This window comes from Rissa tridactyla, chromosome 5 (assembly GCF_028500815.1).
Source record: "Rissa tridactyla isolate bRisTri1 chromosome 5, bRisTri1.patW.cur.20221130, whole genome shotgun sequence".
Taxonomy (NCBI): Eukaryota; Metazoa; Chordata; class Aves; order Charadriiformes; family Laridae; genus Rissa; species Rissa tridactyla.
The window spans coordinates 42,111,750-42,128,283 of record NC_071470.1 but is presented as its reverse complement, the minus strand read 5'-3'; the positions used below and the strand labels follow the sequence as shown (position 1 = coordinate 42,128,283).

The 16,534-nt window shown below is 36.7% G+C and overlaps 1 protein-coding gene across 11 annotated transcripts in view; it reads right to left on the bottom strand.

Moving 5' to 3' along the window:
* NEK1 (NIMA related kinase 1) overlaps positions 1-16,534 on the bottom strand; it is a 54,105-nt gene that overhangs the window by 20,209 nt on the left and 17,362 nt on the right. For 4 of the 11 annotated variants that reach the window (XM_054202173.1, XM_054202171.1, XM_054202172.1 and 1 more), the window contains 11 exons: positions 15,328-15,387; positions 15,022-15,075; positions 14,833-14,880; positions 14,666-14,740; positions 11,404-11,582; positions 11,190-11,321; positions 7,752-7,854; positions 5,514-5,597; positions 4,872-4,955; positions 1,278-1,355; positions 316-411 (listed from right to left, as the gene is read on the bottom strand). In XM_054202173.1, coding sequence (XP_054058148.1) covers positions 316-411; positions 1,278-1,355; positions 4,872-4,955; positions 5,514-5,597; positions 7,752-7,854; positions 11,190-11,321; positions 11,404-11,582; positions 14,666-14,740; positions 14,833-14,880; positions 15,022-15,075; positions 15,328-15,387 — 993 coding nt within the window. The remainder of the gene's footprint in view (positions 1-315; positions 412-1,277; positions 1,356-4,871; positions 4,956-5,513; positions 5,598-7,751; positions 7,855-11,189; positions 11,322-11,403; positions 11,583-14,665; positions 14,741-14,832; positions 14,881-15,021; positions 15,076-15,327; positions 15,388-16,534) is intronic. The other 7 variants (XM_054202176.1, XM_054202177.1, XM_054202175.1 and 4 more) reach the window with 7 other exon arrangements.

Sequence of the window (16,534 nt, the reverse complement as noted above, 5' to 3'; positions counted from 1 at the left end):
CACTGCACAGCACACAGTAGCAAAAGAAGATTAAGTATACATTTCTAAGTTACAGATTGTTAATAAAATGCTTAAGGTAATCCTAATGATTCTTAGGGTTGATGTTCTTAAATTCTTGAACCAAATTCTTCATTCAAGTATACCCAAGATTAGGCTTCTAATGAGGGAATTCTGACTGACAGATGCTCTCCTCCATTTCAGAAGATAAACTAATTATCTAAGCTTGAAAAAAAAAAATAAATCACAGTATAAGATTTTAGTTACACAGAGATATGGCACTATATACTTTGACTGCATGTAACAAGATTTTCTTACATGTTCTTCCCAGGCTCTCTTCTCTCTTTCATATGCTTCCTTTCTCTTTCGCTCTAACTGTTCTTTCAGAACTGCAGCTCGAGCATTTGCTTGGGCCTGTAGTAAACAAACAAGCAAAAAAAGACCAACTTAAAACCATAAAAAGCATTAGTACCCCATTCCATGGTATGTTTTTAAAATAGAAATAGATCATCTTGCTTTCTCTCACTTATTACTGTATAGACTGTGAATGAAGGACTGCACTGACAGATCGAAATCACCACACAAGTGTAACAACTGATCCTCTATGTTGAAATAATGGCAACTCCTAAAAATTTAATTACAATTCTTGACTTGCATGGTTATACTTTTAGTGTATATAGTCATATTAAACATAAAATTATAATCTCTACTTAATATTAGTTTTAAAGCCAAATGCATTAATCAAAATATTAAATATTCAGTTTAAACTTTACATACTCAACATAAACACAAAAAGCTTCTGGTTAGCTAGAATAGATAAGATAGCAAGTATTACCCTACTTATTCTATGTATTGTACGGTAGAGATAGTTATTGATAGAAGACCACCACAGGGAATAAAGTGCCAATCAAACACTGGATTTCTGTGAAACACATTTGTTTTAAATGTACTTCGTCACACAGGTATATAGCTCACCTTCCAATCCCTATGGAGCCCATGTAAGCACACTCACAGAAGAGGTTTTGCCCTCCTTTATTCTTTGAATTAAAGTTGTTGTTATTTAAGGTACGTCTTCCTTTCCCTTTCAGTATCAAAATACTATTTTAGTTATACCAAATTGCCTTTAGGACTAAAGCTAACCTAGAGAAAAATCTCAAGGGCAGGGACGGAAAAAATCCTTGACTTACTATGCTAGGTCATAACATATTTAAATCTACTGAGATGAAACAGTGAACAAATGTGAAAACAGTAAGTTCCATCCCCTCCATCCCCACAATTACCTTCTGCGCTTCTATCTTTTTCCGTTTCAGTTCCGCTTCCTCACTTGATTCTTGTCCATCAGAACTGGCAGCTTCATTCTGCAAAGTAAATGATAATTCTTTGAGGACTTTAATTCATGTATTTAAAAGCTGCGTGATATTAAATGACTACACAGATCATTTAGACTGACTGTATGACTAACACAGGTTACAATTTCACTAGGTAACTCCCGACTCAAATGCAATGGCCACTTGGAATGAACTTAATCTTTGAGATTTGTGGGGGTTTTTTTAATTATTTGGTTGGTTTTGGGGGCATGTTTTCATTTTAAAAGACATGAAGCTTTTACAGGCGAGGAAGAAAGTAATGTGCCTACTGTTGCCAAGGAAGTGACCTAACGATGCTGGGCTCTCACCTGCCATCCCTCATCACCGTTGCACGCTCTGCAGGTAAGCTATACAAGAAAGGTTTGAAGCTCTGGAATTCCAGTTTCTTCCACTGCATGTGTTCCAGGGAAGGCAGAATTAATTCATTCTCACTTAATTCATTAATTCTCAATTGATTCATTAATTAATTCTACTTCACTCACAGGTGAGGTAGAAAATGGTGACAAGTAAGAATATATGAGGTCTGTCTCAGAAATCCCTCTTCCTTCCTTCCGTGGCCTCTGCATATTCTAATTTACAGAACACACTGACAGAGTTACACAAAAAAAAGTTGTGAAAGGAACCTTTTATTGTTCATTACCAACTTGTGCAGACCTTTTATTTTAAAAAATACCAAACTATTCAGAAGGCCTATTTAATAGGCTTCTTGCAGTATAAGAAAAAGAGTATTATTAGAAATAATTTGGGAAAACACAAGCAAGAATTTTAGGTAAATTTTTAAGTGAAAATAAAAAAAAAAATAAGGTCATGCCCACCTTGGCTTCAGTCAGCTAACAGGAAAAAAAGATGACTGGAAAGAATGCTGGAGGTAGAAAAACTTCAGAAAAATAATCTGGCACTTTTCACAGGCAAAGGAATGAATACATATATTAATCTACTGTATATAAAATAGGATACTATGCGGTATAGTATACTATGCAGTAGCAATAGATATAAAATTGTTAATCAACATAAGGAAGTAAACATAGATATGACAAGATTTCATCTGAGATGGTGTTGCTCTAGAAGTGAGCCTCCTTGCATCCAGGTTTGCATCTGCAGGTCATCAAGAAAAAGCTTCTTAAACTTGGTCTCTGAATTCTGAAAATTAGTTTAGGCCTACTTCCTGGAAAGATAATCTATTCTCAGTTCCTGAGGGCGGCATACCTTTTGGGACATACAACACTACCACAGGTAAGGTTCAGCTATTGGGAAAGGAAGTAAGGTTCCTGATATTCCTAATAACCCATACAGATAATCAATGCCATGGTCACACTTACAGTACTTTTGTTTGATTTTACTAGCAAAATCAGCCTTGGCCTCCAGAGAACAGGTTTCTGGAGAGTACCTTTACTTCTGCAGTTAACCACACTGCAGGTAGAGTGTGGCTGCTCCTGATTTTGACAAAAACCGTTGCAGCTGCTCAGTGAAAAAAATGAAAGAAATTGTGCAGTACAGCAATGGCTCTATGCTGGTAACATTTTCGCACTGTCGTCAGTATTCTAAGTGTATTCATGAGCCACAGTAAGATTTCATAGGCCTATGTATAGAGATGACTAGCCCCACTGCAACAGTTTTGAAGCAGAGGACACAGAGTTACAAGTGAAACTAGCACCCAATGCAATTAAGACAGCATGTGCTTATGGTGCATTAACTAAGCATTTTATGCAAGTCAGCTCTAGTGATAACTTCACTGACCAGCCTCTACAGTAACTTTATAGACTCACAAGATCTTGATTTTCCTCTTGCTCCTTAAGACAAACTTAGGAGAACAGCCCGTGTTGATTGATCCCTTAGCCACTCACACATCTTACAAAGTTTGCATAGTCTCCTCAGATAGAAACATAAATAACTTTTGCTCTGTCCAGAACAAGGGGCAAGTGAGTCCAGAGGAGGGTCATGAAGATGCTCAGAGGGCTGGAGCATCTCTCCTATGAAGACAGACTGAGAGAGTTGGGGTTGTTCAGCCTGGAGATGAGAAGGCTCCAGGAAGACCTTATAGCAGCCTTCCAGAACCTAAAAGGGGCCTACAGGAAAGATAGGGAGGGACTCTTTATCAGGGAGTGTAGTATTGGGCAAGGGGTAACAGTTTTAAACCGAAAGAGGGGAAATTTAGATTAGTTATTAGGAAGAAGGTCTTTACTATGAGGGTGGTGAGGCACTGGAACACGTTGCCCAGGGAAGCTATGAATGCCCCATCCCTGGAAGTGTTCAAGGCCAGGCTGGATGGGGCTTTGAGCAGCCTGGTCTAGTGGGAGGTGTCCCTGCCCATGGCAGGGGGTTTGGAACTAGATGATCGTTAAGGTCCCTTCCAACTCTAACCATTCTATGATCATTCATTTCAGATTTAAAAAGGCACAGGTTCCTCTTCAGTGCACTGAAGTTTTGCATCTCAATCAAGGGATTGAATTTGGCTCTCTTGCATCTCACCAGTGAGATGCACTCAAGGTCAAAGAAAATAGACAAAATAATTCAGAAGAAGTAACTAATACGGGGGGGGGGAAATAGAGTATTTTAGTATTAAAAAAGAAAACCAACCCCCAAAACCTAGAGCAATGCAGAACTCTCTCTAGTTGGGACAGTGGTCCAAAGAAACTGATTGGTACTAGGCATGCTCTTGCCTCATATGTCCACTAAATATAGATAAGATGCATGAAAGCACTTAATATGGGTGCTTGACGGTACGGGTAAGGCAGGAACATTTCTCTAGTTTTAAATCACAAAGTACAATGTGAATCTATAAGGAGATGATCACTTGATGAAACCCAAACCACTCTATTAAGACAAATGGACAGGAAGGGGAAGAGCAGACAGGAGTATAAGATCACACAGTAAATTAATGAGAAGATGGAAACAACTCAAACCACATTTACTACATAGATTACCTCAAAAATGAAACTTTTTTTAAACAAGTAAATGGATAGCTTCCAAGGGTGCCTTGGATTATTCATTTGACATCTTAAGTGTTCATTCTGAATTAACTTTATGAACATTTTTTTGTTGTTGTATTACGAACATATTTTGGAAAAGCGATGTTTTTAAAAAAGTGTAATGATTAAATTGAGCTCATGCCAAGAATTTCTAACTTTATTACACACCTACAGAACATATGAAAAGAATTGCTTCATATGTACTCTGTGTGAGCATTGTCAAAGAGTGGCTTCTGGAGAAGTTTCTATAACTAAAAACAAATAAATATAAACAGGTAACCTTATGTTGTCCTGTTTTTAAAACATTGTTAGTTCACAGGCACTGAAGGTGCATCCCCACACTGAGATAACAAACAGATTTTGCATATTCTAGAAGAAGAGATGGAAGTACACTAACTGTGGAGCAGAATTAAATGTCAAAAAAATATGTCTATATATGAATCTGCCTATGAGAAAAGTCTTCCCGCAGGGATAGGGATAAAAGAATACATCTCACAGCAAACTTCAAGAAGTATTTAAAATTATTTTTCAAACCAACCTTCTCTCCACGAAGTTTTGCTCTAATCTGTTGACGTTCATTAAAGTTTTGTAGCCGGATCTGTCTTAATCTTGCCAAATACTCCTAAGGCAAAGAAAGGAAGTAAGTGTCCGTTATACTGAAACTGTCTCCAGCACAGTTAAAGTACATAAGATTCCATAAAAAAAATTAAGATGGGAAAAAAAAAAAGAAAAAAACACCGCACTATTACTATCACCCTATTAGCATTTACTAATCTCCAGAAAAACTCTCATCTAATGAAAATAAAGAAAACTGGAACATACGTTCCCCAGTATTAAGCTATCATTACATTTTTATAATCACTGAAGGCTAGGAATGGTTATATTTGTCACAACAGGATTAAAATACCCAGAGTCATATCTGTTTGTATGCACATTCAGGAACCTCTCTGAGACAGACTGAAGTAGACAACTATTATTTTGATTTAAAAAAAAAAAAAAAAAACACAACCACAAACACAACCAAACTCTAGACCTTTATACAGTAAATTATTTCCTAGTAATTTATAAAGTCCTTTTATTTTGTTACACAGATGAACCATGCAGGGAAGCTAGGCACAGTCAAGGTCAAAATAGTGCTGTTTGTGTGATGAGCGAAGTGGCAAACATGCGTCAAGCATACCTCTTCCTCCTTGTTTCTGGATTTCCTTCCTCTTGCAGAAATGGGCCTGCCTCCATAGATATCTGCCACGTTTTGCAGTGTGCCCTGTTTGCCATTTAATGGTATCAAATTTAAGGTGGCTGGGGTGGTAAAATTATCTGCTTTATCCAATAACTGTTCACTTACAAGAAACCAAATCCATCAATGATCTGCAGTTGTTCTGGAGTTAACCAATAACCCCTTTTCACTTCCATAAAACATGACAGTAGTAACTAAAAATCCTGAGTAGCCAAAGAGAGCGACTAGAGCTTTAAGAACATAGTTGACTTCTCCTTGCAATTCTGATCTTCTCCTGCTATGCCAGAAAGCCTAAATTCAGGTGGTCATAAGTCCTCCATCTGGATTATATACAAGTTGTGGCACAGAGCTGGCATTTCTGCCATTGTTGAACCAAGTCTAAAATAGAAGCGGAATCTTTGTATGTTCTTAGATTAAGCTTTTTCCACATGATTACTTTTTTTTTTTTCTTAAATATACTACAAGTAGCAAAAACTCAAAAACCTAATAAAATACTTCATTCACAATGTACAGCCTTGGTTAGCGTGATCCACTCTGTGTCCTAACTGTCACCAAAAGGATTCAACCTTTAAGGAAGTCCAATACAAAACAGTACAATAATCATTTAACTCCAGGTTTCCTGCTGGGATTAAAATCCAAAACATTTAAATGACTTTGTTCATGACAAGCCTCTGCTGAACAGGCTAAAAATATCTTGATTTGTTAACTCAACATACAATAAAGACAGTAAGTATACATGTAATAGTTACATCGACCTTCTGCCTTATAAATCGCAAGCTTGAGTGTGGAAAACAATCAGTAGGTAAATATACCTGTTAAGTTCTTGACAGGGAAGACCAAATCCAAATATTCTGGCTAAATACTCTCTCAGATTGAGCAAGAAATCAGTAACTCAAGGAAATAGCACATTTCTGGACTTCTGTGGTTTAGTGACTGGGGATCAGAGAATAAATTACAGGCACCATCCTGTGGTTAAGAAGTAGCATACCATTCATGAGGACTCCATGAATTCTGGTTTCCGCTTGAGCATTAAGTCATGCAAAATGAAAAGGAATTTTTTCCATATTCACCTTTTTAGAAAGTATTTGTCTTTATTTTTAACTTTTTTATGCGTGTTTCTGAGCTTTGCAAAAGCTAACAGGCACTATTCAAGTCATCTCATTCTTCATTCTAGCTTTCAAGTCAGTCTAGGTGTTTTCATCAAACTGATGGACATTTATATCCCTGTTCTTAAGCAAGAAACTGGAAGCAAGATTTTTGAGAACTGATTTTCTTTCTGTAGATTGTTAACTTTTACCTTCCAAAGACCAGGACTCAATGCTTTGCAATGCCACACAGCTACAGCAAAGTAGCAAATTAGGTCAGCAGCTGTCTTAAAGAAGAGATGATTGAAAGTATCTCATCAACTCACCTACCGAGTCAAACTTTATATTATCACTTGAAAATTAAGATTGGCAGCAACTAATTTACCCAGCTTCTGTTAAATATAAAGTCATTTGACTTACAGGTCTTTATACAACAAAGACTGCATATTAGTTCATGATTCCTACCAATTTCTCCTTTCAGATTATCATGGTCTGCTGGAAAATAGTCCCACCCCTATATAAGAACTGCTGCCTGCCAGTCAAATCACTTTCCTGCACAAATAGAAGGAAGCTACTGAGAACACTGTCCACTAGTTAACCTCTAAAGAGTAAAGGTTTTAGAAACATCAACCTTGACAAAGATAGATGTCTTTATAATACCTTCTAAATAAGCAGAATATGTTTTTGTTAAACACACTACTGTACCTGATCATTAGCTGTTATCAGTTTAATCAAACTTCATTCTATGTTCAAGCTATTGACTAATACACAAAGTTTAATTTCAACAAAAACTTTAAAGCTATGAACAGAAAACCATGTAAATGAATGTTCTAAAATTCACAATATCACGTTAGACACATGCAAGAAAAGATATTTTCCTTTGTTGATAATTTACAGTCATGAGAGATGTATTGCACAATTCTGTTACATTTTAATAAAATCAATAGCAATATGCAAAAAACCTACCTCCCATTCATTATTTTTTTTTAGTATTTAAAGAAAATATTTAGCCAGCATTTCATGGTTACGATGCTACTTCCAAGATTCACAATGCATGCTGAAACAGTAATAAACATAGGAAGACCAGACTCCATACCATGTGTCCCTCAGCTCGAGCTTTGTTTTCCATAGCCTCTCTCTTCCGTTGCCAGAATTCTTCAACTTGCTTTGCTCTATCTGCAGCTATCCATCCTTTTTGCCTGAGTAATTGCAACACATAGCAAGATAAAAGTCTCTGAAAAACGACACTCAAGCCCCCCCCCTCCCGCCTTTATTCTAACTAGGACAGACACAAAAGAAAAGTAACTTTCATGAGTAAGGCATCTTCAAAAAATGCCTTTCATCAGCCAAAATACAAGTCAGACTTCCACAAAATGGAGGAAGATAGGCTTAACTAAGTTAAAGGAACAATTTTAAAAAAAAAAAAAACAAACAAAAAAACCACAAACCAAACCACCATGTTGTCCTTCCAGATCCTGGTCACCAAAACAAAAATGAATGTCAAAACACAATCTTAGTGCAATCATTTCTGAAAGTGTCTCAGCTTGTTTTGTTATTGTTATCGTTTGTGAAAAAGACAACCCCTTCAAGGTTACCCTTTAGAGACAAGCAAGACCTCATCACATGAGCCAGTCAGTAAGGTCAATACTGCAGCAGTCTTTCAAGACCGACCTACATTTGGAGTAAGAGCTTCTACCACTTTGATTATCAGTGCAGCACTAGTAGTCTCAGATTGTTCTGGCAACTCCTTTTGGAGTATCTTCAAGGATTTTTGCTTGCTTTTAAAGGGACTGTGAAGGAATTTCCTACCTTAAAAGTAGGAAAGGTATGTATTTTTTCCACATGTTCCACCCCAGGTCAGGGACCTGCTTGGGTAGACAGAAGACCACGTTCAAATTACCGTGCTCAACTGAGCACCTGGGAAGTCTCCTAGCACATACATACGATTATTTTGTAGAAGAACCAATTTCTGACAAATTGGTTAGAAGTGGACTCACAGGAAGCTTTCTATTAAAAAAAAAAAACACACAACCAAAACCTGAGAAATGGTGTAAGATATTATAACAAATGGTAGAATGATGAGGCAATCCCCTTTACAAGGTTTAATTAGCTTCATTTTACTACAGAGTATTGGCAGTCCAATGACAGACAGGAAGAAACTGGCAGAAGCCGATACCAATAACCCATCAGGCTGAGACAGTCAAAGAATCATTCTGCAATACAGGAGCTATTGCTAGTAATTTATAAATGAATTAGCACACTAATTAAACATCCTTGCATCTTATTTTTTCTCTTCTCTCACTGCCCCCCCCAGGCAACAAAGAAATGAAATGTTTCCATATGCTACAATTAATTAAGAGGAAGACAGAGATAAAACTACTTTGATACAATAAAACACACACTGTAGCTGCTCTGAAGAGGTGAGATGATCTATGTAGGTGTTCCTGGTAGAGAAACAAACACTTGATAATCTTGGTATACACATATTTGACTCACTACAAGATTTTTACTGTAACTGTTCGTTACATGTGAACTCAATTGGTGGATAGTGAAATCTGTCCAAACCTGCATCATACAGCTGAAGTTTAGCTTACAGTGTTGGAGGAGAGGAGTCTCCCAAGCAAAAAAAACAAACCAAACCCAAACCTATTTGTCTTAAATCAAATGCACAGGAAAAACTCATTTCAACTAAATTTTACAAAAATGGTTTTCCCTACTCTAAAGCTGAGTGACTCGTTTTGCTAAAATATTTCAACTAGATTTCTTCTGGGATGCATTTCTGTCCAAGAGACAATTTTTAAAGACTGTTGATGTTGAAAACACTTAGCTTTACATTAGTTGTGCTAGTGTAATCCGAAACATTGCAACTGGAAGATTTTTCAACTTCTTTAACATATGCTCTGAATTACCTATCTTTAAGAAAGTTGCAATTATTTAAATTCTTTGGTCGAGCTAAACATCCTGAATACTTATCTTTATATTTCACCTCCAGCTGAAAAAAAATAAAGTGCAGGAGAGAAACACTGCTAGGCTAGCTACAATAATAAAACTGCTTCCAGATAATAAAGTACAAATACTTATCACTTTTTAAATGCTAAGAAACCACACTTTAATTTAAGGTTAAAGGCAATCCAGTTTATAAATAGAAAAAAAAGTCTACCTATTTTGAAACTTCTGCACAATATTTTGAGTGCTTCCAAGTTCACGTATTTGAGAAATATTGAATCAGTTTCTCTTCATGATCTCAGTGCTATTCATAATTTGCAGCCCTCTACTATAGTTCCTTGCAATTTGAACACATTTAAAACAGTTTATCCAGGTGTAGCTAAGTATCATTTAATATTGTCAAATGTGCAAGGCAAACAGTGTTTCCTAATCCAGGCAAGATTTGAGGATTGTGGCACTTTGTGCCAAGCACTGAGAATAAATATAGGAGGATGGAAACGTGCACCTACGTCATCTGGGAAAAATACACCTTCCAGTACTGGGTTGTACTAGGAGGAATTTTAATTAGCTCACTTCAGGCCAAATTACTACAAAGAAAATAAAATATTCCTTATAGCTTGCAAAATTGTAAACATCAGCATTAAACACGTTATGTTATTGCTGCAAATTTTAAAATAGAAAAAATCTACAAAGACAAAATATATTGTCTTAAAACATAACTGCATAAAATTAGTTTAGAAGAACAAATACTTTTCTCACAGTAACTTCATTTATTTCTACCTCGATGGGATAAGTCATTTGATCTGCAGAAGTTTAAATGATGCATGAGAAAATTTGTCCCTCTTGGAAACTTAGTAATGCTCACATACTAAAGTTCTAGAAAAAAGGTATTTTCCCCATTTACTGCTCAAGAGTGCAGACACAGTTCTTTGGGCAGTATTAACAGATCTGAAGGACAGTGAAGTTTTGAAGAAGTTACTTGAAAGAGTGAAATCATTAAGTAAAAGAACAATACTTGTTTACAATCCTTCTATATATAAAATACTCAGTTTATAGTCATTGCAAAGAATAAGCATCACCAAATTAAAAGCTCCACACCATTATAACACCTGGCATTCGCATCTCGACAAAGAAGGCTCCTGGAAGTTTTCCACTGATTGATAAACAGGAGCTAACAGTTCTGGGAGCATTCTACATCCTTCTACGCTACAGTCCAACACTTAGATGTAGAGAGAGCAGTGAGAATGAGATGACAGGAGAATCTCAGCAGGTAACACAAAAAGTGGAACTATGAAAAAAGCAAAGGAGGAGGCTTATCATGTTATCTGCAACTGCATTAAGCCAAGAAGTTTGGCTGAAATCGAGTTTAGTTACAGTTGTTAGTAATCCATTTTTTCCATTATTGGTGAAGCCAAAGTTTCCATTGGTGCTAAAAGAATTGTGGTCTGCGAGGGGCTAACACACAAACAGACAGCACAATACCAATGGATAAAAGTGATTTTGAGACATATCCAACTACTAAATGAAACAAGACACAGAACAAGAATCTAACATGTAGGGACAGATTTATGGATTATCGTAGTCCAACCTGTTTGCATTGGCTTGTTTAGACACCTCCTTCAATCTTTTCATTTTTTTCCTAACTGCACCAGCATCAGGTGAATGATGATGACCTGCAGGCCCCTTAGGAACTCCTGGACGTATTCCAGGTGGAATTCCTCTGTAGATAAATATGTACAGTAACTTTCATTACTTTCATCTAAAGCAGACCACACACAATTTCTAATGGAAGGTAGCCATACCTTTCAACAACTTCTCGGCCTTGTACTTTCACCCTCAATTTGGCTTCCCTCTCTTCAGCTACTCTAATGTTTTCCTTTTGCTGTTGCATCTGGTCAAAAATAGCATGATAGTGTTCATATTGTCCTCTGGAAGACACAGGAAAAGCACCAACACCACCTCCACCGCCATAATATGGTGCCTGGAAATCAGAAGAGGTAGGGTAGAAATCTCAAACAGTGGTTTTAACAAGACCTTCCAATTTTCACCTCTTCAGCAGAATAAAAGTGTTAATATGTCCTGCAACAATTTTGAATCGGTCCTAGTTTTGCTCCTGGCATGCCCCAATTTTAACAAGCTACAAGACAGAAAAATTAAAAACTTATTTTTCTGTTAGCACTCCAGAATAACACAGTGTTTTACCTCCCTCTGATAATAGTCTGGTTACACATGAGACATCTGTGTCACATTTTGGAAGTCATTGGTAACAAATCCATTGGAGTGTAATTGGAGACAGATGTTCTACACAGCAGAAATCAACGTTTTAGCACAATAGCTAGAAGTTATATAGTACTAACTGAAGTACTAATGAGTGATTTGTAGCCAAACACCCATTTTTTTCCATGAAGCTGAAAACAGTTAAGCACACTTCTGAGGTTGATGAATGGTATTAGGTGCAGATTTATCTGAGAATCCCCATAGTTACCAACCTGTAATTTGGTTTCATCACCAGAATTGAGATGCTTCCCTACAAAGCTCAGGTCAGCAGAGCATCTACAACATGCTACTGCTTTATGCGAAGTTATCTTTGTCATTCTCAAAGAATTAGAATTCCCACACCAGAGTTCATGTGAAAATAATAATAAAAAAATAAAATGTTGCAAGCAGCTGTGTACAGTAGTAGCCAAGGATGGATGCAGAAAATGTGAAACTGGCAAAACAAGGTTAAGGTTGTCAGCACATGCATAAAAACATTCCCTTTCTCCCTGGCGGAAGCAGTCAAATAGCCCATGGTAGTGAAGCTATGGAACCTGTTTTAACAATAGTGTCAATGTTCCTTCCAGAGTGGTCTAAGTATTTCAAGTAAATTCAAAGAGGTCAGTGCAGATGTGACAGGTTTAAGATTGCCTACTTAGAATTTCTTGAACAGATTATATTTGACAATAGAATTTAGCTCACGTTGAGTTTCAGTTGCTTATCACCCATCAATAGCTCCTCATAATCCATATGATGCAGTACTAACTGAAAGATTATCCAGGCATTCAAATAAATATGTAAGTATACTGTTCATCTGAATAAAGATAATTTACAAGACTATAGTTTCTACAAATAGAATGCTAAGTCTGGCTTTAGGCACTATTCAAGGTTTCACCTATCAGAGCCCACTTTTGAAAAAGGATTATCTAAAGAAATAGTATGATCAATCTCTAGGCAAATGCTATGAAGCAGGTGCTCATCAATAGTCTGCAGAACAGTTACAGCCCCTGCTACAAACCCAAAACCAAAGCCAAATCCTTGCCACCTCTTTTCCCTACCTTTCCTCAGAAACAGGTGCCAGCAACCAACCCCAAAAGACAACAGGAGGAGAAAATCATGCAGTGCATGACCCTGCTGTGCCTTCTTAAGATACTATATGGCTTGCATTATTGGAAAGCTTGAACAACGCTATTCAACAGCATCGTCAGGGAGTTGCTGGATACACTGCTTTCATTTTGGAGAAAGGAAAAGGATAATGAAGTCAAGAACACTGTAACAGTAAATGGAAACCTGGAGTGATGATAATCTAGCAACCTGCAGTAAGATTTTTACTAAACTATCCAGTGTGGAGAAGCCATTTCAATGAATTTTAAAGCATGCTTACCACGACATTTTACACCAGTGACACTTACTGAAAATATACACAGACACTGAACCTCTTTTCCTAGATGACTGAGAATATTGATAACAATGCGGCTGTAGCTACAACAGAACACTTTATATGTTTGCAGTGTCTAAGGACCTTGCAATAAAATTCTCAAAGTTAACCAGAAACATGACTGTTTTCAGGAATATATATAGCTCTGGTCCAAATGTGACGATGCTGATATATCATGTTGTATGGAAGCTTGCATTGGTGCCTGCCAGTTTCATCTTGAGAGAGAGAGAGAGAAGAACAGCATAGGAACGAAATTATGTTTTTTGATTTTTCCATTAAATCAGTACCCGGTAGTTTTTAAAGTCTGCTATGCTTAAGTTTTTTTTATTTAAGCTCTACTTACATGATGTGTGGCACACATGAAAGATGATGTCTATTTTGAAATAACATACTTGATAAGCAGCTACTGAAACCTGGTCAAGTGCTTGTGTATTCCTCATACTCTTGTACAAGGAACAGAAGATAAAACCTCCATTCATTTTGGCTCTACTACTCTGTCAGTACCCTAGTAAACCCTAACTAAAACCCTACTAAATGTGTTTAGGCCAATTATTTTTGTAAGACTTACTACCACCAGAACAAACAGCTGTGCTTTAATCCATTTTCCGTGGTCAAATAGATTTACACCACAGCAATACTTAAAACTCCTCCAGTGGCTCAGTCTGATTAAAGTACTCACAGCTTTATATTCAAATAACTTCACGAGACTACTTTCCAGAACAGTTGTTTCCATGGAACTATGACACACACAAACAGGCAAAAAGAAACTCTCATAGGAATCAGACTAAATTATGTAATTAAACTATGCAAGAAGTGAATGGCTAAAGAGATTACTGCTTTCAGAAAAAAATAATTAGATTTACTCAGGATTTTTCACCCCCCTCCTGATATTATATATCAGTATATATAAACATGACCATTTACGTTGCTATATAAAAAGAATGCTTAGAAGTAAGTGTTCAATACTGGGGAAAAGGGCCATTATCATAATATGAGAGCCTGGAAAAAGATTTCAACAAAAGAATTGAAGAACAAACTTGAATGTGGAAAAAGCTGTTCATGCATAGATTCAGCACAGGAAAAGTAGCAAAAGCGGGAGTGGCAAAAAAAAGAAAGTGGTGCATGAAAACCATCACTGGCAGAAAGAGATTCAGAAATTTAGTAAGTACTAAAAACGAAAATTGCACGTGACCTCCAAAAAGCCAGGGAAGAGTGTGTTATAAAGTTTTTCTTAAATTAACCATAGATTAATAATGGGCAGCCCCAAGAGTTGACATCCAAGAGCAGATCTTTCTGAAAAGAGAAGACCACACCAGATAACCAAAGGTGGGGGGAACAGACTACACCACATTTCTGCATCTGCTGCCAACCTTAACATCACCACTTCCACCTGAACCAAGCACATTCCTCCATCCTTGTTCCCTGGCTCTGTTTATTCGTTCCATCTGAAGGAGAAAACAATACAGGAAAACATAATTCAAGGAATCACTATGTAAAAACTGAACTTCACTATTAACACATTTTAAACATATTTTACCCTTTCTTTTTCCAATCTTCTCATTTCATCTGCCTTCAGCAAACTGATCTGCAATGTGCAAGGATTAAACATGTTTAGTAACTGGAAAATTAAACTGTTCTATATTCTTATGCAACATGTAACACACCACAAGCTATTTCATTAAAATTACTATGGGTGGAAAAAAAATGTCTCGAGAATCTTGTCTACCTGGTCTCTCTGGCGTTTTTCAGGCAATTCTAACCTTTTCTTTTTTGAAGGTTCCTGAAAAATAAGCATATAATTTAGTATTTATTACTAAGCCGTTATTCTGTCAAGTCTCTGTCAAGACAGCTTAGTGCTCCAATTGCTGGTGTGTGTCCACAAAGATTAAAAAAATTTTTTTTTAAAAAATCACTGTTACATAACGTTTGGGAAAAGAGATAAGGAGGAAAGGTTTGAAGGTTTTATTTTGTCATTCTTGCTCTGGACTTAGCTTTTGCTTAGTTTGAAAATTAACAGATGATTTCATGATACCTCAAACATTTTCCTCCTTTCTTCTCCTGGATTCATTTTCTTCACTGGAGTGGGAAAGGCCTGGATAAAAGGTGAAACTTCAAATTAGATAGCACGATGCCAGAATGAGAGAAAAATTCTAATCAGAAAAAAAAAATTCCTAAATCCACAGCTTAGTAGATGCAAAATGGGGTTTAAAATAATTAATTTTTCAGGAGATTTTAAATGAAAAGGACGAGAATCTAAGGGGTAAATGCTGCAGTACTCGCTCATCCTCTACTAAACGCTCTGTCTTAAAAGCTGAAGACAGTAATTTTAAAATCTGTTTTGTCTTAATTTTTCTTCTCTGGCAATATCATTCTGCATTATAATCTGTTCCTAGTATAAGTCTTTGAGGGTCCCTAGATATTAACATTCGCTTTTATTTGTAGAACAAATTTATTAGGTTATCCTTAGGCTCTTTCACTTGGGTAACTCTAACTAAGCTTCCTGCTACCTATGGAAGAAGAGAACGCAGCCACTATTGAACACCTGGTGAAGACAACCTGTATGTAATAAACCATCCTGCTTACTCTAGTCTTCTCAAAAAAGTATTGGTTGCTTTTAAAGTATTTTTTTCTGACCGTACTAGAACACAGAGAGCTTCATAGTATTTTCTTTTGATGACCTAAAATCTTATCACATGAGTACTTTAAAATCAACTATTTCAGAAGATGGAAGCATTTAGAGACTTAAGCCAATGTAGTTCAAGTACAGTGAGTTAACATAATATCACTAAACAAAGGAGACGATGGTTACAACCTCCTCTGAAAAGCCAGTTGAGAGCTGCAAGCTCAGACTACCCTGAAACAACAGCAAAGAGAAGTAAGTTTCTATTACCCTGTGCCCATTGTTTTTATCCTACACCTTATCCCTTGTCACTATGTATAATTCAAACAAAGAGTACCTCTTAAAATTGCAGCATTACTGACTCCTTACATGCAGCAAAGAGGATATTTCCTTCAGTCTCTACCCTGTCACTTTGTCTCCATGCAAGTTGGATTAGAGTTGGCTGGTGAAACTGATTATAGAGAACAGCAGACTGGCAGATGGTTGTGCAACCAAGCTTTAAAACATATAAACCTCATGGTCTCATAAGGACACACAAAGAAGTCTGTGTCTTCCCTTCTTGCTCTTTTTCACAAGGCTTGTTGTGTTCTTAATGAGTTTTTCCCGAAACCTCCAATAA